The sequence below is a fragment of the Pleurodeles waltl genome, chromosome 2_1 (assembly GCF_031143425.1).
Source record: "Pleurodeles waltl isolate 20211129_DDA chromosome 2_1, aPleWal1.hap1.20221129, whole genome shotgun sequence".
Lineage (NCBI taxonomy): Eukaryota > Metazoa > Chordata > Amphibia > Caudata > Salamandridae > Pleurodeles > Pleurodeles waltl.
This window is the reverse complement of record NC_090438.1, coordinates 162,570,402-162,592,156: the sequence shown is the minus strand read 5'-3', so window position 1 is coordinate 162,592,156 and position 21,755 is coordinate 162,570,402. Positions and strand designations below refer to the sequence as shown.

General features: G+C 43.4%; 1 protein-coding gene across 4 annotated transcripts in view; it reads left to right on the top strand.

Annotated features, from left to right (window-relative positions):
• STAG2 (STAG2 cohesin complex component) overlaps window positions 1-21,755 on the top strand; it is a 987,179-nt gene that overhangs the window by 331,290 nt on the left and 634,134 nt on the right. For all 4 annotated transcript variants that reach the window (XM_069211859.1, XM_069211886.1, XM_069211877.1 and 1 more), the window contains exon 8: window positions 8,973-9,177. In XM_069211859.1, the coding sequence (XP_069067960.1) occupies window positions 8,973-9,177 (205 nt within the window). The remainder of the gene's footprint in view (window positions 1-8,972; window positions 9,178-21,755) is intronic.

Genomic DNA, 21,755 nt, shown 5'->3' with positions numbered 1-21,755 from the left:
TCGAAAAACAAAACAACTATTTATTGCCTTTCAAAAACCTCATACAGGAAATCCAATTTCAAAACAAGGCATTGCTAGATGGATAGTTAAGTGCATTCAAACCTATCTTAAAGCTAAAAGAGAACTGCCTATTACGCCAAAGGCACACTCAACCAGAAAGAAAGGTGCTACCATGGCCTTTCTAGGAAATATTCCAATGAACAAAATATGTAAAGCAGCAACATGGTCTACGCCTCATACATTTACCAAGCTCTACTGTGTAGATGTGTTAACTGCTCAACAAGCAACAGTAGGTCAAGCTGTACTAAAAACATTATTTCAAACTACTTCAACTCCTACAGGCTGAACTACCGCTTTTGGGGAGATAACTGCTTACTAGTCTATGCAAAGCATGTGTATCTGCAGCTACACATGCCATCGAACGGAAAATGTCACTTACCCAGTGTACATCTGTTCGTGGCATTAGTCGCTGCAGATTCACATGTGCCCACCCCGGGAGCCTGTAGCCGTTTAGAAGTAGATCTTAAACATTTTTACATTTGTAAATATATTACTTTAAACTTAATTATGTACATACGCATTCACTCCATTGCATGGGTACTATTACTAGCATACACAACTCCTACCTCACCCTCTGCGGGGAAAACAATCTAAGATGGAGTCGACGCCCATGCGCAATGGAGTCGAAATGGGAGGAGTCCCTCGGTCTCGTGACTCGAAAAGACTTCTTCGAAGAAAAACAACTTGTAACACTCCGAGCCCAACACCAGATGGCGGGATGTGCACAGCATGTGAATCTGCAGCGACTAATGCCACGAACAGATGTACACTGGGTAAGTGACATTTTCCATATATATATATGTGTATATATATATATATATATATATGTATGTGTATATATTATCTGTCTATCTATCCATCCTGACAGAGGTAATTCAAATTCCATATGTATTTAAACTTTCAATGAATTATGTAATAACACATGGAGTTTTCTCTGATTTGGATGTAGAAACAGTTGATTCTGTCATTTGAATTAAAATACTTTACTGTATTTGAAAATAAAGATGTTTTATCAATCAAAAGAAAATTATGGGGATATGTTCTGTTAAAATTACTGAGCACATCATTACATTCACAGGGCAAGTACTTCAGAGTATTTTTAATTGCACACAATGGGAACATTGTCCAGCTCCTCCAGTGGGTCCATTAGTTGGGTTGGACACTACAAACACTAATAACAGGTCGAGTTCCCTGGCAACATATCAGGACAGGGGATATATTTTCTGCATTTACTCTGACGCGACTGCAACAAATAATGGCTAAAAAGGAAGTGACTTATGTTATGCTAAACATCGATAAATTTAAAAAGTTGCCTTTTTATTATGGCTGAAATACCATCTGTTGAATGGTTATTATACGGGGTTATTAATATGCCTATTTCAACACTGTAATTCATGTGCTGCTTGAAACACATTCCAGTAAACATACATGAAAGGCTAGCAGATAGTTACATCCATGAGGTGTAGGAGGTTCTCTTCTCGCACACGTGTCAATGGCATAAAAGTGGTCTTTCATAGCGGCAGTGAATGCAAGACTTCTGTGAGCCATTCGATGGATTGTAAACAGCTGTCCCTGCACGGGGTGTGTAATGCTACGGTAGCGAATTTAGCTTGCTATCTGAAGGGAGTTCCAGTCCCCTCGATTAGACCTGCGTTCCAGGTGCTCTCTGATGGAAGTTATCTACGAGCTGGATTAGCTTTCAGATTCCCAAATTGTCACCTGTTGCAGGAATGATCTTTTTCCCTCTCCACAGCAGACAAAAATAGCAGATATTTGGCCTCAAATTGCTATTTCAAATGTGAATTTTGACAAGTGCAGCCGACTAGAGGCTTTATTGTTTCAGAAATGTGGCACTGGTTTCTTCCCGCACGACCTATGTGCTTACAATTGTGAGGTCATCTGCAGATATACAGTCCCTTTTAACCCCTTCGCTGCCAGGCCTTTTCCCCCTCCTGTGCCAGGCCTTTTTTTGCCTATTTGGGGCAGTTCGCGCTTAGGCCCTCATAACTTTTTGTCCACATAAGCTAACCAAGCCAAATTTGCGTCCTTTCTTTCCAACATCCTAGGGATTCTAGAGGTACCCAGACTTTGTGGGTTCCCCTGAAGGAGGCCAAGAAATTGGCCAAAATACAGTGAAAATTTCGTTTTTTTTTCAAAAAAATTGGAAAAAGTGGCTGCAGAAGAAGGCTTGTGGTTTTTCCCCTGAAAATGGCATCAACAAAGGGTTTGCGGTGCTAAACTCAGCAGCTTCCCAGCTTTCAGGAACAGGCAGACTTGAATCAGAAAACCCAATTGTTCAACACAATTTTGGCATTTTACTGGGGCATACCCCATTTGTGCAATTTTTTGTGCTTTCAGCCTCCTTCCAGTCAGTGACAGGAATGGTCATGAAACCAATGCTGGATCCCAGAAACCTAAACATTTCTGAAAAGTAGACAAAATTCTGAATTCAGCAAGGGGTCATTTGTGTAGATCCTACAAGGGTTTCCTACAGAAAATAACAGCTGAAAAAGAAAAATATTGAAATAGAGGTGAAAAAACCATCAATTTTTCTCTACGTTTTACTCTAACTTTTCCCTGCAATGTCAGATTATCGAAAGCAATATACCGTTACGTCTGCTGGACTCCTCTGGTTGCGGGGATATATAGGGTTTGTAGGTTCATCAAGAACTCGAGGAACCCAGAGCCAATAAATGAGCTGCACCCTGCAGTGCGTTTTCATTCTATACCGGGTATACAGCAATTCATTTGCTGAAATATAAGGAGTAAAAAATTGCTATCAAGAAAACCTTTGCTTTTCCAAAAAGGGCACAAGATAAGGTGTTGAGGAGCAGTGGTTATTTGCACATCTCTGAATTCCGGGGTGACCATAGTAGCACGTGAATTACAGGGAATTTCTCAAATAGATGTCTTTTTTACACACACTCCTATATTTGGAAGGAAAAAATGTAGAGAAAGACAAGGGGCAATAGTACTTGTTTTGCTAATCTATGTTCCCCCAAGTCTCCCGATAAAAATGGTACCTCACTTGTGTGGGTAGGCCTAGCACCCGCGACAGGATATGCCCCAAAACACAACGTGGACACATCACAGAAAACAGAGCTGTTTTTTGCGAAGTGCCTACCTGTAGATTTTGGCCTCTAGCTCAGCCGGCACCTAGGGAAACCTACCAAACCTGTGCATTTCTGAAAACTAGAGACCTAGGGGAATCCAAGGAGGGGTGACTTGCGGGGCTCGGACCAGGTTCTGTTACCCAGAATCCTTTGCAAACCTCAAAATTTGGCTAAAAATACACATGTTACTCACATTTCTGTGGCAGAAAGTTCTGGAATCTGAGAGGAGCCACAAATTTCCTTCTACCCAGCGTTCCCCCAAGTCTCCCGATAAAAATGATACCTCACTTGTGTCGGTAGGACTAGCGCCCACGAAAGGAAAGGGCCCAAAACACAACGTGGACACATCACATTTTTTTATAAAAAGCAGTGCCTACCTGTGGATTTTGGCCTGTAGCTCAGCCGACACCTGAGGAAACCTAGCAAACCAGTGCATTTTTGAAAACTAGAAACCCAGGGGAATCCAAGATGGGGTGACTTGCGGGGCTCTGACCAGGTTATGTTACCCAGAATCCTTTGCAAACATCAAAATTTGGCCCAAAAAACACTTTTTCCTCTCATTTCGGTGACAGAAAGTTCTGGAATCTGAGAGGAGCCACAAATTTCCTTCCACCCAGCGTTCCCCTAAGTCTCTCGATAAAAATGGTACATCACTTCTGTGGGTAGGCCTAGCGCCCACAAAAGGAAATGGCCCAAAACACAACGTGGACACAACATATTTTTTCACAGAAAACAGAGGTGTTTTTTGCAAGGTGCCTACCTGTGGTGTTTGGCCTGTAGCTCAGCCGGCCCCGGGGGGGGGGGGCAGAAATGCCCTAAAATAAATTTGCCCCCCCCACTCTCCCCCGCCGGGAGCGACCCTTGCCTACGGGGTCGCTCCCCCTGCGTGACATTGGCACCAAAAAACAAATCCCCGGTGCCTAGTGGTTTCTGCCCCCTTGGGGGCAGGTTGACCTAAACTCAGCCAATGCAAGGCAGAAATGGCCTAAATACAATTTGTCCCCCAGGGGAGCGACTTTTGCCTGATGGGTTGCTCCCCATCTCTAAAAAAAAAAAAAAAAGAAAAAAAAAAAGAAAAATTCCCCTGGCGCCTAGAGGTTTCTGGCCCCCCCCCCCCCCCCCCCGGGGGCAGATCGGCCTAATATATATTGCCCCGTAGGGGAGCGACCCTTGCCTAAGGGATCGCTCCCCACCTAAAAAAAAAAAATTCATCACAAAAAAAAAAAAAAGGTCCCTGGTGCCTAGAGGTTTCTGCCCCCCCTGGGGGCAGATCGGCCTAATAATAGGCCAATCTGCCCCCAGGGGGGGCAGAAAAGGCCTTCCTAAAAAAATGCCCCCCTGGGAGCGACCCTTGCCCTTTTGCCAATTTCAAGAAAAAATAAAAAATCCCTGGTGTCTAGTGGGGTTTCAAAAGCCGGATTGCAATCCGGCTTTTGAAACCTGTGAGAGACTTCAAAGGGAAGGAAATGCATTTCCTTCCCTTTGAAGCCTCTCGGGGCCTCCCCCATGGGATTGAAAAAGAAATGCAAAAGCATTTCTTTTTCAATCGCGCTGGAAGCTCTGCTTCCAGCGCGATGGGGGAGACCCTGTGACTAATCAGCGCGCGCTCGCGCGCTGACGTCACAGGGGGGGTTGGGGGGGTCGGGGGTGGGAGGGGAAGGGCTTCCCCTTCCATCCCTGACTTGGGGGGGTGGGGGGGAACCCCACAGAGGGAGCGAGAGCGCTCCCTCTGGGCTCTGTGCACAGGACGTAATGGTTACGTCCTGGGCACAGCAGCACTGTGCCTCAGGACGTAACCATTACGTCCTGGGCACAGAAGGGGTTAAATAGCAACTTTCCAAAACACTTTGGTGAACTTGTGGGATGAATATTTAACGTGTCCAGTACTACTGGGATTGTAAATTTCTTTAAGGCTGTTGGTTCTGGTTTCTTTACCACTTTTGCTCCATGTTTGGCTTAATACCTTCAGCCATACTCAATATTTTCAGGCATTTATCGGGGGATTTCCGATTACTTTGGCTTTAATAGGTGGCATCTTACTGCTATTTTTTTTATTCCTAATGTCTGTCTATTAACAACAAGGAGGACTGAAAGTGCTAACACGAGCGCAACTGTTGTGTACTCATGATGCAATATTTGGGAGCACCACTCCTGGAAGAACTGGAGTACATCTGATCTCTCATTCATACCGGTTTTGGATTGTGTGCAGCCCGTGTTTCAATGCCTCTGGTGCCTTTCCGAATGTTGACTGAAAGTTTCTTTCTACGCAGCACTTACTTCCATTCGCTGCTGATATGTTGATATTCTCACTGAGGGCTCATTACCAGACGTGCGTTTGCTAGGGGAAGCTGTCTGTGAGATGCCCTTCGTGGATCATGCAGCTGTTAACTCAACATAAGGCACAACACTGAATGCTGCTGCCTCAGCTGGAGCTCAGGCTTTGGAACATGAGTGCTCATTGGTTTTCTTTGGCACCGGTTTGGTCACATTATCACCTGCAGAAGTGGGGAATTTCCTTGCTTCGGTGGTCCTGGCTATAATTAGAGATTTTAAATAGGACGGTGACCTGTAAATTTGGTTTCATCGGTGAAACTGCTAAGCTTATAAATTGACCCTTTCTGAAATTTCACATGCTCAAGTGTTTTTTAAGTTGTCATGATTGGCATTTATGTGTATATGTTTTCAAGTTTTGCTATCACTTTTATTTATTTTTGTATTAGGGTGCTTTACTATTCTGAACCCATAAGGAGAATGTGTTGTATAGCCATTTTAGTGATGTCTCTGGGCACGTTATTTTAGCATTTAGGCCTGCTGCCTGTGCTATTTAGCCTAGTCACATTTTATTCTGCTTTATTTTATTATTTTTGAATTGGCCACATTTGTGGTGTTTTTTTATTTTTTATCTAGTTGTCCTTTCACCTAGGAAAGCATACCATTTCTTAGCACAACATTCTTTTCACTTTGCGCTTTCCTCAAGGCTGCAGCGAGATAGGATTGTCAGCACAAGTGGTAGACCGCATCTCTAACATTCACAGAAACACACATATCCTCACATAGACACTTCTCAGAACATCAACTGTTATATTCTAAAACATTCCCCTGTCCTTTGCACATTAAAGGGAGGTTCCATCCAGATGCCCACAATCGCATGCTGATTGACTTTTACTGCTGCTTGCTGAGGCTACCGGTTCCCTGGCCTACACGGAGATGGTGTCTCTCTAGACAGCTGGCTTCCTTGGTATTGTCATAGTCTGATATGGGGGATGATGTCTTCCCAGGGGGGATTAGGGCTTATCCTGCTGTGCTCTAACATGGCTTAGGTAGGAATTGTGTATTTTGTGCATAGTGACATTATGGTAGGACTTTTCCTGTGTTTCACTTTTCATGTCACCATTTTGCTTCTAGTATGTTTAATCATTCTAATTATTGCATTTCTGAACTGAACAGCAAGAAGCCTCTAGAGCTTCTTCAGTTCAGTTAACTCTAAAAACATTTAAGCAACAACTTCATCACAAAGTAGTACTGATCCTTACCAACATGATTGCAAGGTAGTGTATGAAAAAAACAAGGGGCGCACACACTCCATACAGCTCACACGTAGCAGAGCAGATACGGCAGTGGGCTATACATCCCAAAATCCACCTCCTAGCAGAATACCTACTAGGGGTGGACAACAGCTTCGCAGATAAGCTCAGCAGAATGCATAAGCAAGTACACGAGTGCAAAAGCGACACAACACTCCACTCATTTTTTTGATGGTGGGGAACCCCGGAGATAGATCTCTTCACAACACAACAGAATGCAAAATGCCAAAGTTTTGCCTCCAGGTTTCCACACCCACAATCCAAAGGCAATGCCCTATGGGTCAGCTGGTCAAGGATATTTGTTTATGGCTTATCCACCTCTCCCACTCATTCCATAAGAGGTACATCCCTCACGCTAATCGTAATAGCCCCAACATGGGTGTGAAGTGCATGGTTCACAACTCTGCTTCAATTGTGGTATCACACAAGAAACTGCCTGTCTGGCCAAGTCTTCTTACACTGGAACACGGAAAGGTCATACATGCACATCCAAAACAGCTCAGTCTGGCTATTTGGCTCCGGCGGTCTTAGAATTTAGACATCTCAGTCTACCACAAGAATATATTTTCATTCTAAAAACAAGCTGTCAGGCCAACCATGCAAGCTTGTTACTTAGCCAAATATAAGTGATTTGTCCATCACTGCTTATCCAAACAAATTCAACCACTCTCACCAACAGTGCAAAACCTTGTTTGTTTATTTCATTTACAACAAGCAGGCCTTGCATATACCTTAATAAGATTACACCTCTTGCCACTTAGGTACAAAACAGACAACCTATGTTGCTCCTTAAAATTCCAGTAATCGAAACATTTATGGAAGGACTAAAAAGAGTCATTCTACCTTCTACCCTACCAGTCTGGAACCTAAATACTTTCTTACAAAACTAACCAAAAAAAGAGTACTTCAAACTAATCCTAATTCCCTCTTTAAAGTAGTTTCAGCGTTCCATGAGAATCAAACAATTGAGCTACCAGTATTTTTTCCTAATCCAGATTCAGTAACAGAAATAACTCTACACACCCTTGTTAAAAGAGCATTAATATTTTATATCAAGAGGACTAAACCTTTTCGCAAAAACACAACACATTTTTGTTGCTTGTTCAAACCCCCAAAAAGGTTCCCCTATCTCCAAAGCTGGAATTGCAAGATGGGTAGTGATGTGTTCACACTTGCTATAACAAAGCAAAGCAATCACTACTTTTAACTTCACAAGCTCATCCCACACAGAAAAAAGGAACCTCAGTGGTTTTTCTGGGAAACATCCCATTAGCAAATACCTAATGCACCTACATGGAAAAACCAACATACCTTCTCAAAGCACTACTGTGTTGATATCCTCACTAATCAACTAGCTAGAGTGGGTCAGACTATATCATGAACACTTTTTCAAACCTCTGTCAACCACTAGCAAACCAAAGCTTGGAGGGAACACTGCTTTACATTCTGTGCTAAGCATATGTATCTATGGCCAGCACATGCTACAAACTGACTAGGTTACCCTGTAAGCATCTATTCATAGCCAGTAGTGCTGTAAATTCATATACACCCATCTACCTCCTCGTGAGCTACTGGTTGACGTATTCATGCCCCTACTTATTCGCTCAACCTTAGCTTAGCTTAACTTTACTTGCATGATCATCCTTTCTGTTACTATACTGCTCCTGTCCTAAGTTCACCCGATGAGTTGCAAATCCATCTACAATGGAGCCAATTAATGTGCAATACAGACTTTAGGAGGAATCACATTATCTTGTGACTCGAAAGACTTATTAGAAGAAAAAACGCTTGCAGCTGTCCAAGCTCAATATTAAATGACGAGTATGCTACGCATATGGGTCAACAGCACCACATGCTACAAATAGATGCTTACAGAGTAATTAACATATTTCTTATCCAGTTGGAGTACATTAGTATCATGGCCCTGGGCCACCAGTGGTAAACCCTAATCACATTATCTGCTGACAGCCTAAATACCCTGAGACAAGGAATGCATGCTCTTTTAATGCAACTAGGCATGCAGATGTCCCCTTCAGTGTTATGTAGCACATTCAGTTTAGTATTTATGAATTAGTAGATATCCTATTATGAGATGCTTTGTTATTTAGTTATAATGACAAGTTGTATTAAGTGAGTTTTCACATGCAACTATACTTAAATGACTTTTTCAAACTGTTTCAGAAAACTATGAACTTAATGTGATTTTTCTTTGTAGGACAGTGGAGATTACCCACTCACTATTGCTGGGCCTCAGTGGAAGAAGTTCAAATCAAGTTTTTGTGAGTTCATTGGTGTGTTGGTGCGACAGTGTCAATACAGTATCATATATGATGAGTATATGATGGATACAGTTATATCGCTACTTACAGGACTCTCAGATTCTCAAGTTAGAGCATTTCGACATACAAGCACATTAGCAGGTTAGTAGTTGTCAATGCTATTTGATTCTCCCATCAAGATTGAGTATTTTGAAAGTGTTTATAGTAAGACTGTTTTTTTTTTCAGTGATGCACTTTTAAGTCGTCAACTCTTTTCAGCTAAGTCAAGTCTTTATTATTAAGTCCATCGAACTGTGCTCCTGGCGTAAAGTAATGATTATTTTTCTGCTAGTAATGCAAAACAATTTAAGTGTGTAATGTTAAGTGTTTGTTATCCAGCAAGGTATTGTCCCCAGTGGCTTCATCTTAAAACCATTCCACACCTCCGAGTAAACCATAAATAGGAATAGTTTAAGAATCGGACTACGTTTACACTAGAATTACTGCCTTATGATACCTTTTCTGATGTAATAAATAAAGTAGTGATAGAATTTGGTCTCCTCTCAACAGTCCAAGGCCCAGCAATGTTTTCTGATTCAGGCACTGAATGTATTCTTACAATCCAGGCATTATTAGATAAGGTAAACTCATTTAGCTCTTCTAAACCTGTTTCTAAATGAGGTGAGTGTGAATGCAAGGCTTATGAGGCAACCCTATTTTTCTGTAACCCCCCCCCCCAGCTCCTGTAGATTTTGTTAATGTATTAGTGCTTGCTAAGCAATAACTGAGGAATCTGGGTTAGATGAATCCTCTTGATGGGGACAGCGGCCATGCCTGGATGTCTTGCTATTTAGGAGAGATTTGCTTTGGGTGACCAAAGCTCCTTGTATGTTGGGGATATTACCTGGGTGTATGAAACAAAATGTTTTGTCGGTTAGCTTCCAGGCATCATGCGTGATGGCTGAAATTCCTTCTTTTAATGCTGGTGATATCTAAAATCTCCCTTCTACGGGTCTCAAAGATTAGTAAATCTGCTAGTGGTGAGAAACGGTCCTTACAAGCCTCTTTTGGTCTCAACTTTCAGGCATCAGTGCAGAAGCTTAGCTTTATATCACCCCAGTTATGTTTTTTTCTGCCTTTGACCCTCATACAGATGGAGAGATTAAGAAGGTGAGTACTGAGTCTGGGTCCGACTCACTCATAAGAGTGAGTGTGCGTGTGATCTGTGGAGTAGGTGCAGTGGAACTCGCTTAATTCTGTCAAAAAATGTTGCTTCTTTTCCAAGGCGTCCTTTCCAGAAGGTTCAAACTGCCTTATTAATAGTTGATCTTTCAGTTGTCTTGACATTCTAGATCTAGAGGACTGTCTAAAATGTGCTACTTGAGTCTATAACACTGCAAAGTAACTTGCATAATCCAAACAGTTATCAGCACCCCACCCCTCACGACATTCTGGTGAGAGAAAGGATGCAATTCATGCCTATAGGAATGCTACAGACTCATTGAAAAGCATCTAAATCACCTCAAGAATTAAGTTGTTTATTATCTTTAAAGAATGCTTTGCTGGAAGTTAGTATTTGTCAGTGATTGATAAGAGTTAAACCATGAATTTGTTTTTTTTGGTGGCCACAACAGCTCTGGAGCAAACTAAGAGGCCCATACTAGGCCTAAGATGCCCAAACAAATCTCTGGTGCAGATCGGTTTTCCTTGGCATTGGTGCCTGGACTGGACACAACAAGCTTTGTCTGCTGCAACTGCTCTGGCATCCAGGGTATTGGTGCTGTAGGACTCCTGGTGAGCTCAGCGTCTTGAAACTCATTGGGTTGACCTAGAGCTTCTTCCTAGTAGCTTGTGCCTTCTTTGGACCCAGTGGTCAGCAACATGGCAGACTGAACAGCTGTTTTAGGTGCCTGCTGATGCACCCTGCCACTCAGTCTGCGATGGCAGGCTATGTTCAATTTGTGTGTAGAGTCCCTTAGCGTAGCTTAAGCCCTTCACTGCCAGGCCTTTTCCCCCCTCCTGTGCTGAGCCTTTTTTTGGGCTATTTGGGGCTGTTCGTGCTTAGGCCCTCATAACTTTTTGTTCACATAAGCTACCCACGCCAAATTTGCATCTTTTCTTTCCCCAACATCCTAGGGATTCTAGAGGTACCCAGACTTCGGGGGTTCCCCTGAAGGAGACCAAGAAATTAGCCAAAATACAGTGAAAATTTAGTTTATTTTTTTTTTAAATGGGGGAAAAAGGGCTGCAGAAGGCAGCGCGTGGTTTTTTCCCTGAAAATGGCACCAACAAAGGGTTTGTGGTGGCAAAATCGCCATCTTCCCAGCTTTCAGGAACAGGCAGACTTGAATTGGAAAACCCAATTTTTCAATACAATTTTGACATTTTACTGGGACATACCCCATTTTTACTATTTTTTGTGCTTTCAGCCTCCTTCCAGTTAGTGACCAAAATGGGTGAGAAACCAATGCTGGATCCCAGACAGCTAAACATTTCTGACAAGTAGACAAAATTCTGAATTCAGCAAGGGGTCATTTGTGTAGATCCTATAAGTGTTTCCTACAGAAAATAACAGCTGAAATAAAAAAATATTGAAATTGAGGTGAACAAAACAGACATTTTTCTCCACGTTTTACTCTAACTTTTTCCTGTGATGTCAGATTTTTTAAAGCAATATACCGTTAAGTCAGCTGGACTCTTCTAGTTGCGAGGATATATAGGGCTTGTAGGTTCATCAAGAACTCTAGGTACCCAGAGCCAATAAATGAGCTGCACCTTGCAATGGGTTTTTATTCTATACCGGGTATACAGCAATTAATTTGCTGAAATATAAAAAGTGAAAAATAGGTATCCAGAAAACCTTTGTATTTCCAAAATGACCACAAGATAAGGTGTTGAGAAGCAGTGGTTATTTGCACATCTCTGAATTCCGGGGTGCCCATACTAGCATGTGAATTACAGGGCATTTCTCAAATAGACGTCTTTTTTTACACACTGCCTTACATTTGGAAGGAAAAAATGTAGGGAAAGACAAGGGGCAATAACACTTGTTTTGTTGTTTTGAGTTTCCCCAAGTCTCCCGATAAAAATGGTACCTCACTTGTGTGGGTAGGCCTAGCGCCCACGAAAGGAAATTTCTCAAAACACAACGTGGACACATAAATTTTTTTCACAGAAAACAGAGGTGTTTTTTTGCAAAGTGCCTACCTGTGGATTTTGGCCTCTAGCTCAGTCGGCACCTGGGGAAACCTAGCAAACCAGCACATTTTTTAAAACTAGACACCTAGGGGAATCCAAGATGGGGTGATCTGACCAGGTTCTGTTACCCAGAATCCTTTGCAAACCACAAAATTTAACTAAAAAAACACCTTTTCCTCTCATTTCGGTGTCAGAAAGTTCTGGAATCTGAGAGGAGCCACAAATTTCCTTCCACCCAGCGTTCCCTAAAGTCTCCCGATAAAAATGGTGCCTCACTTGTGTGGGTAGGCCTAGTGCCCAGGAGAGGAAATGGCCGAAAACACAACATGGACACATCACATTTTTTTGCAGAAAACAGAGGTGTTTTTTGCAAAGTGCCTACCTGTGGATTTTGGCCTCTAGATCAGTCGATTTCCCCCCCCCCCCCGCCCCCCCTCCTCCCCCAAAAACAATCCCCACCCGGGGAGCGACCCTTGCCTACGGGGTCGCTCCCCTTGCGTGACATTGGCGCAAAAAAGAAATGGTCTAAATATAATTTGCCCCCCAGGGGAGCGACCCTTGCCTAATGGGTCGCTCCCTATTTTCTAAAAAATAAAAAAAGAAACCAAAAAAAAAAAATTTTTTTGCCCTGGTGCCTAGAGGTGCGCCCCCCTTGGGGCAGATTGACCTTAAATCGGCCAATCTGCCCCCAAAGCGGGCAGAAATGGCCTAAATACAAATTTGCCCCTCCAGGTGAGCGACCCTTGCCTAAGGGGTCGCTCCCCATCTGTAAAACAACAACAAAAAAAAATCCCCAGTGCCTAGTGGTTTCAGCCTAATTAAAATAGGCTGATCTGCCCCCCAAGGGGGCAGAAATGGCCCAAAATAAATTTGCCCCCCAGGGGAACGACCCTTGCCTAAGGGGTCGCTCCCCTTGCGTGAAATTCACGAAAATAAAAAATGAAAATCCCTCGTGTCTAGTGCTTTCTGTGTTTCTGTCCTTGGGGTCAGATTGGCCTCATAAAAATAGGCCAATCTGCCCCCAAGGGGGGCAGAAATGGCCTAAATATAATTTGCCCCCTATGGGAGGGACCCTTGGCCAAGGGGTCGCTCCCGCATGGCAGTTTCATTTAGAAAAATAAATCCCTGGTGTCTAGTGGGCGTTTCAAAAGCCAGACTTCTGAAAGCGATCGCGCGCTGACGTCAGAGGGGGGGGGGGAGGTGGAGGGGCCGGGGTGGAAGGGGAAGGTCTTCCCCTTCATCCCTGCCTTGGGGGGGAACCCCACAGAGGGAGCGCTAACGCTCCCTCTGGGCTCTGTGCCCAGGACGTAATGGTTACGTCCTGGGCACAGAAGGGGATAAGATATGATGCAGCCCTTAGACATCCCCTTTCGTACCCATGCCCTAGGTACCAGGGGGTAACATGGGTACCATTTACTAGGGACTTGTGGGGTGCTGAAGTCCTGTGCGAGTTGGGAAACAATCAGACATATTTTATATTAAGGAAAGAGCACTGACATTGAAGACTGGCTAGCAGGCCTCAGTGCAGTTGAAAACATGCATCGGGTAGTTCTAAAGGGGGCAAAAAGTGGGAGGCATCTGCAAAGTAGCCCAGTCGTGGAGCTACATGAGGCTTGGTAAAGATGCACTTCCTATGGAGATGTACTTCCTGTTTCATTTGACGGTTTTGGAGATCATATTGGCCTACGCACGTCAGGAAAGTAGAATTTCATATTGCAGTTTTTCGTTTTTCTGATCTTGTATGTGACCCTTTGAGTAATGTCTTAAGATGCAGTAGGCCCACGTTTTGAGTGCTTGAAAATACTGTATCACTATTGCTGCATGTATTTTTAATCACTGTGTTAGTGTATTGATCTGGAAAATACCAGGATGTGGTTTCATTCAGAATAGTGGTCAAGGATGTCACTGAGAAATGGGTAGACGTCCCAGAGGACCCTTCAGTCCTGGACCTCTGGTCTCCTTGTGACAGATATTTCGGAGCTCATCTGGGTGACTAGCACTGCAAGATTCTCTTCCAGTTTTGCAAGGCAAGGAGACATTGGTGCAAACTGGCAACACCACAACATTGTCTTATGTCTGGAAACAAGGAGGGATGATGTTGTTAGTGTAGAGAATTGCAGCAGGTGCGGCTTTATATGAGCCGCCTGGTTGAATAACTAAGTTATTTTTTTTAAACAGTTTATGGCACCTGGGAGAGAACACTGAAGGGCATGTTTATTCACCTAGGCCACCAAATACATTGTCTCTGGAGAATGCTCTGCCAGTAGATTGATCCAAAACAGCTTTGTATGTTTTTTGGGAAATCCTGTTGATATTTTGGGTGCACAATGATGTTAGTGGAATCCAGTTGGTCAATGCAGACTTGGTACATGGATCCTCTGAGGATATCCGTCTTCTACATAATTATAGTTGGGACTTGATGTTTTGACCCTAAACAAGGCTTTATACCAACCTGAACTATCTGTCTAGTAGGAGAGTTTAAATTTTGAAGCATAACTGATAGATTTGTTAAAGGAGCTTTATAGGCATCTACTGCATTGTTAGAAATGGAGGTTGTTTTGTATGTGATGGATTTAACATCAGTATGAATCCTTATAATGTGTAAGAGAGGCTGTAGCCCCGTATTTGTTGCTCTTACCAGTTCTGAGTTGCAGTATGATTCTTTTCAATTCCCCTATTATTACACAGACACATTACTATGATTCTAATGCTGTTAAACAGGAATTTCTTTGAAGTTGTGAAGAACGTATCTTCTAGTTTGCAATCTTACTCTTGCCTAGGATGTCACAGCATTAGAATACTAGAAAAACTCATCACATGATCTAGAGCCCACCTCTTTAGAGAAATCTGCATAGTAATGCATTCTATGTCCTCAGTTTGCTTCCTATAGTATTACTTGTTGCCTCTATGCTTGCCCTTGTCCTTATGCAGCTCTCCGCTGCCTTTTGACTTGTTGTGCACTATTCAAATACCACACAGATATATACAACTTTTTTTTAATCACATGGACAGAGTTACACCCTTTTAGCAAAACTGCACATAACATGGCAAACGTCATCAGCAGATGTCTGCCCCCCCAGACAAATTGCAAACGTCAGGAAGCAGTAAGATTTAAACATCAGAAGCCACACAATGGCGTTTTGAAAATTATTCTTTTACATACTTCAGTGGTGAAATGAGATAGACTTAACACAGCATCTACCTCCTGAATTTCACGGAAGAGCAAGGGTTTTCGGTGTAAGTAGGAAAGTTTGCTAGTCATGCCTGGCTGTAGATACAGATGCTGTGCATAGTCTTGCTGCCTAGAGTTGGGCTTGTGCAAGTTGTTTTTCTTTGTAGAAGTCTTTTGAGTCCAGATGTATAGTAACTCCTCCTCTTGCTGGCAACGCTTCTGGTCATCAGCTTCATTGCTGGATTTTCTTTCCGCTGTCTGGTTTGGATGTGTGCTCTGGGTTGACAATCGTGGTGTTCTTTTTCGGTTCTCATGGGTTCCTCTGTCAGTATTGTATTTCAGTGTTCGATGGCATGTGTAGCTGCAGATACACATGCTGTGCACATCCCGCCATCTGGTGTCGGGCTCGGAGTGTTACAAGTTGTTTTTCTTCGAAGAAGTCTTTTCGAGTCATGAGACCGAGGGACTCCTCCCATTTCGACTCCATTGCGCATGGGCGTCGACTCCATCTTAGATTGGTTTTTTTCCGCCATCGGGTTCGGACGTGTTCCTTTTCGCTCCGTGTTTCGGGTCGGAATGTTAGTTAGAATCTCAGAAAAAACGTCGGTATTGTTTGCGTTCGGTATCGGGTTAGTTACAACAGATCAACACCGAATTTTGAAGAGCTCCGGTGGCCCTTCGGGGTTTTTTCGATCCCCCGTCGGGGCGTGGTCGGCCCGGCCTCGTGTGACTTCAAGGCTGATGGAACGGACCCCATTCCGCTTCTGTCCAAAATGCCATAACAAGTATCCGTATACGGATCAGCATCTGGTCTGTAACTTGTGCTTGTGTCCAGAGCACAAGGAAGATACTTGTGAAGCCTGTCGAGCGTTTCAGTCGAGAAAGACATTAAGAGACCGAAGAGCCAGAAGGCTGCAGATTGCGTCGACGCCGACAGGACAAGAGCGTTTCGAGGAGGAAGAGGAAGCTTTCTCTATCCACGAGTCGGACTCGGAAGAGCTCGAGGCCGAAGAAATGCCGAAAACCGTGAGTAAGACGTCGAAACATAAGACTCACGAGAAGTCAACAAAAGCCCAGGGGACGCCACCGCCAACAGGCCATGGCTTAACCCAAAAATTAGGTGACCGATCCAAGGCACCGTAAAAGGGCACGCTTGTGTCGAAGTCATCCGACTCCGGTCGAGATACCGCCACACAGCAATCTCGGACCCGAGACATCGGCTCAGAGAAATTTCGGCACCGGGACAGCAGCACCGAACAAGTTCGGCACCGAGACACCACCACGCCGAAAATTAAAGGTTTCTTGGGAGCCTAAAAAGACGTCCGAAATTTTTTTGGTTCCGAAACATCCAGCCTCAGAGCCGAAAACAGGTTCCTATACAGAGGAACAAGGATTATCCTCCCAAATGCAAAAGCATAGATTCGGAGAGGAACTTGAAGCAGTAGAGCCAGACTATACTCAAAGAAGGCTCCACATTCAAGAAGACACAGGGAAGATAACCACTCTTCCCCCAATTAAAATAAAAAGAAAACTTGCCTTTCAAGAAAAGGACAAGCAGCCACAGGCAAAGGTAGCAAGGAAAACAACTCCACCACCGTCTCCACCACCGTTAGTGCACACATCACCGGTAGCAACTCCTCCACTGATGCACTCCCTGACTCATACTACAATGAGTCAAGATGATCCTGATGCATGGGACCTTTACGATGCTCCAGTATCGGACAACAGCCCAGACTCATACCCTGCCAGGCCGTCCCCACCTGAGGACAGTACATCTTCCACACAGGTGGTCGCAAGGGCAGCTGCTTTCCATAACGTCACCTTGCATTCCGAACCAATTAAGGATGACTTTTTGTTTAACACGCTATCCTCCACTCATAGCCAATACCAAAGCCTACCTATGCTCCCAGGAATGCTAAAACATTCAAAACAAATCTTTTAGGATCCTGTTAAAGGCCGAGCCATAACTCCAAGGGTGGAGAAAAAGTACAAGCCACCGCCAACAGATCCAGTTTATATTACAACGCAGTTAACATCAGACTCAGTAGTTGTCGGGGCAGCTCGTAAGAGAGCGAACTCTCATACCTCGGGGGATGCACCACCTCCAGACAAGGAGAGTCGCAAATTTGATGCTGCGGGCAAAAGGGTTGCAGCACAAGCAGCAAACTAATGGCGCATTGCCAATTCACAGGCACTTTTGGCAAGATACGATAGAGCTCACTGGGATGAGATGCAACATTTCATAGAACACTTACCCAAGGAGTTCCAAAAAAGAGCACAGCAAGTGGTGGAAGAAGGACAAAGTATCTCTAATAATCAGATACGGTCTTCAATGGATGCAGCAGATACGGCTGCAAGGACAGTAAATACTGCAATAACAATAAGAAGGCACGCATGGCTGCGCACGTCAGGGTTCAAGCCGGAAATTCAACAAGCCGTGCTAAATATGCCATTTAATGAACAGCAGTTGTTTGGGCCGGAAGTCGACACTGCTATTGATAAACTCAAAAAAGACACTGACACAGCTAAAACCATGGGCGCACTCTACTACCAGCAGAGCAGAGGCACATTTCGCAAAACACCTTTTAGGGGAGGGTTTCGAGGGCAACCTACAGAAACCACAACATCACAAACAAGGCCCACTTACCAAAGCCAATATCAGCGGGGAGGTTTTCGGGGGCAATATAGAGGAGGACAATTCCAGAAAAATAGAGGAAAGTTCCAAAGCCCCAAAACTCCTCAAAATAAGCAGTGACTTCCAAGTCACACATCCCCATCACATAACACCTGTGGGGGGGAGAGTAAGCCAATTTCACAAACATTGGGAGGAGATAACAACAGATACTTGGGTACTAGCAATTATCCAGCATGGTTATTGCATAGAATTTCTCAAATTCCCTCCAACAGTCCCACCGAAAACACACAGTATGTCAAAACAACATATAGATCTTCTAGGATTAGAAGTTCAAGCATTGCTCCAAAAAGAAGCAATAGAATTAGTACCAAAACAAGAATTAAACACAGGAGTTTACTCACTGTACGTTCTAATACCCAAAAAAGACAAAACTCTAAGACCTATACTAGATCTCAGAACATTAAATACATACATCAAATCAGACCACTTTCACATGGTTACATTACAAGAAGTAATCCCACTGCTCAAACAACAAGACTACATGACAACACTGGATCTAAAGGATGCATATTTCCATATACCAATACATCCTTCACACAGAAAGTACCTAAGGTTTGTATTCCAAGGGATACATTACCAATTCAAAGTGTTGCCATTCGGAATAACAACTGCGCCAAGAGTTTTTACAAAATGTCTGGCAGTAGTAGCTGCACATATCAGAAGGCAGCAAATACATGTGTTCCCGTACCTAGACGATTGGTTAATCAAAACCAACACGCAAATACAGTGTTCACAACACACAAAATATGTCATAGAAACCCTACACAAACTAGGTTTCTCAATCAACTACCCAAAGTCACACCTTCTGCCGTGTCAAACACAGCAATACCTAGGGGCAACAATCAACACAGTAAAAGGGATTGCCACTCCAAGTCCACAAAGAGTCCAAACATTTCACAATGTAATACAAGCCATGTATCCAAAACAAAAGATACAGGTCAAAATGGTAATGAAACTGCTAGGCATGATGTCTTCATGCATAGCCATTGTCCCAAATGCAAGGCTGCACATGCGGCCCTTACAACAGTGCCTAGCATCACAGTGGTCACAAGCACAGGGTCAACTTCTAGATCTGGTGTTGATAGACCGCCGAACATACATCTCGCTTCAATGGTGGAACAGTATAAATTTAAACCAATGGCGGCCTTTTCAAGACCCAGTGCCACAATACGTGATAACGACAGATGCATCCATGACAGGGTGGGGAGCACACCTCAATCAGCACAGCATCCAAGGACAATGGGACATACAGCAAAGACAGTTTCATATAAATCACTTAGAACTGTTAGCGGTATTTCTAGCGCTGAAAGCATTTCAACCCATAATAACCCACAAATACATTCTTGTCAAACAGACAACATGACAACAATGTATTACCTAAACAAACAGGGAGGGACACACTCGACACAGTTGTGTCTCCTGACACAAAAAATATGGCATTGGGCGATTCGCCTAATAGCACAATTTATTCCAGGGATTCAGAATCAGTTAGCAGACAATCTCTCTCGGGATCACCAACAGATCCACGAATGGGAAATTTACCCCCAAATACTGAACACTTACTTCCGAATTTGGGGAACACCACAAATAGATCTATTTGCAACAAAGGAAAACTCAAAATGCCAAAACTTCGCATCCAGGTACCCACAACATCAGTCTCAGGGCAATGCGCTATGGATGAACTGGTCAGGGATATTTGCGTACGCTTTTCCCCCTCTCCCACTCCTTCCATATCTAGTAAACAAGTTGAGTCAAAACAAACTCAAACTCATACTAATAGCACCAACATGGGCAAGACAACCTTGGTACACAACACTACTAGACCTTTCAGTAGTACCTCATGTCAAACTACCAAACAGACCAGATCTGTTAACAAAACACAAACCGATCAGACATCCAAATCCAGCATCGCTGAATCTAGCAATTTGGCTCCTGAAATCCTAGAATTCGGGCACTTAGACCTCACACCGGAATGTATGGAGGTCATAAGACAAGCTAGGAAGCCTACCACTAGACACTGCTATGCAAATAAGTGGAAAAGATTTGTTTATTACTGCCATAATCAAATTCAACCTTTACACGCATCTGCAAAAGATATAGTAGGATACTTACTACATTTGCAAAAGTCAAAACTAGCTTTCTCTTCCATAAAAATACATCTTACTGCAATTTCTGCTTACCTGCAAAATACGCATTCAACTTCATTATTTAAGATACCAGTCATAAAAGCATTTATTGAAGGCCTAAAGAGAATTATACCACCAAGAACACCACCAGTTCCTTCATGGAACCTCAACATTGTCTTAACACGACTCATGGGTCCACCTTTTGAGCCCATGCACTCTTGTGAAATGCAATACTTAACGTGGAAAGTTGCATTTTTAATTGCCATCACATCTCTAAGAAGAGTGAGTGAAATTCAAGCATTTACCATTCAAGAACCATTTATTCAAATACACAAGAATAAAGTAGTTCTACGACAAATCCTACATTTTTAGAATTACCAGTGTTCTTCCCACAGCCAGATTCTGTAGCTGAAAGAGCACTACATACATTAGACATCAAAAGAGCACTAATGTACTACATTGACAGAACAAAACTAATTCGAAAGACAAAACAACTATTTATTGCCTTTCAAAAACCTCATACAGGAAATCCAATTTCAAAACAAGGCATTGCTAGATGGATAGTTAAGTGCATTCAAACCTGCTATCTTAAAGCTAAAAGAGAGCTGCCTATTACACCAAAGGCACACTCAACCAGAAAGAAAGGTGCTACCATGGCCTTTCTAGGAAATATTCCAATGAACGAAATATGTAAGGCAGCAACATGGTTTACGCCTCATACATTTACCAAGCACTACTGTGTAGATGTGTTAACTGCACAACAGGCAACAGTAGGTCAAGCTGTACTATAAACATTATTTCAAACTACTTCAACTCCTACAGGCTGAACCACCGCTTTTGGGGAGATAACTGCTTACTAGTGTATGCACAGCATGTGTATCTGCAGCTACACATGCCATCGGACGGAAAATGTCACTTACCCAGTGTACATCTGTTCGTGGCATTAGTCGCTGCAGATTCACATGCGCCCACCCGCCTCCCCGGGAGCCTGTAGCCGTTTAGAAGTAGATCTTGAACATTTGTACATTTGTAAATATATTACTTTAGAATTCATTATATACATATGTATTCACTCCATTGTATGGGCACTATTACTAGCATACACAACTCCTACCTCACCCTCTGCGGGGAAAACAATCTAAGATGGAGTCGACGCCCATGCGCAATGGAGTCAAAATGGTAGGAGTCCCTCGGTCTCGTGACTCGAGAAGACTTCTTCGAAGAAAAACAACTTGTAACACTCCGAGCCCAACACCAGATGGCGGGATGTGCACAGCATGTGAATCTGCAGCGACTAATGCCACGAACAGATGTACACTGGGTAAGTGACATTTTCCTTCTCCTTCCTTACTTATTCTTGGGTTGACGTTTGGTTACTTCACTTGAGTGCTGTTCAGATTGACTGCAGCCCCTCCTAGGCCTTCCTCTTTGGGGCCTACTCCCATCTCTAGATCTCGTCTCTCAGGCATGTCTCAATGGTGATGGAATGGACGCCATTCCGATATTGTCCTCTTTCAAGCTGGAAATTCAGCAGAGCCTATTGAGCATG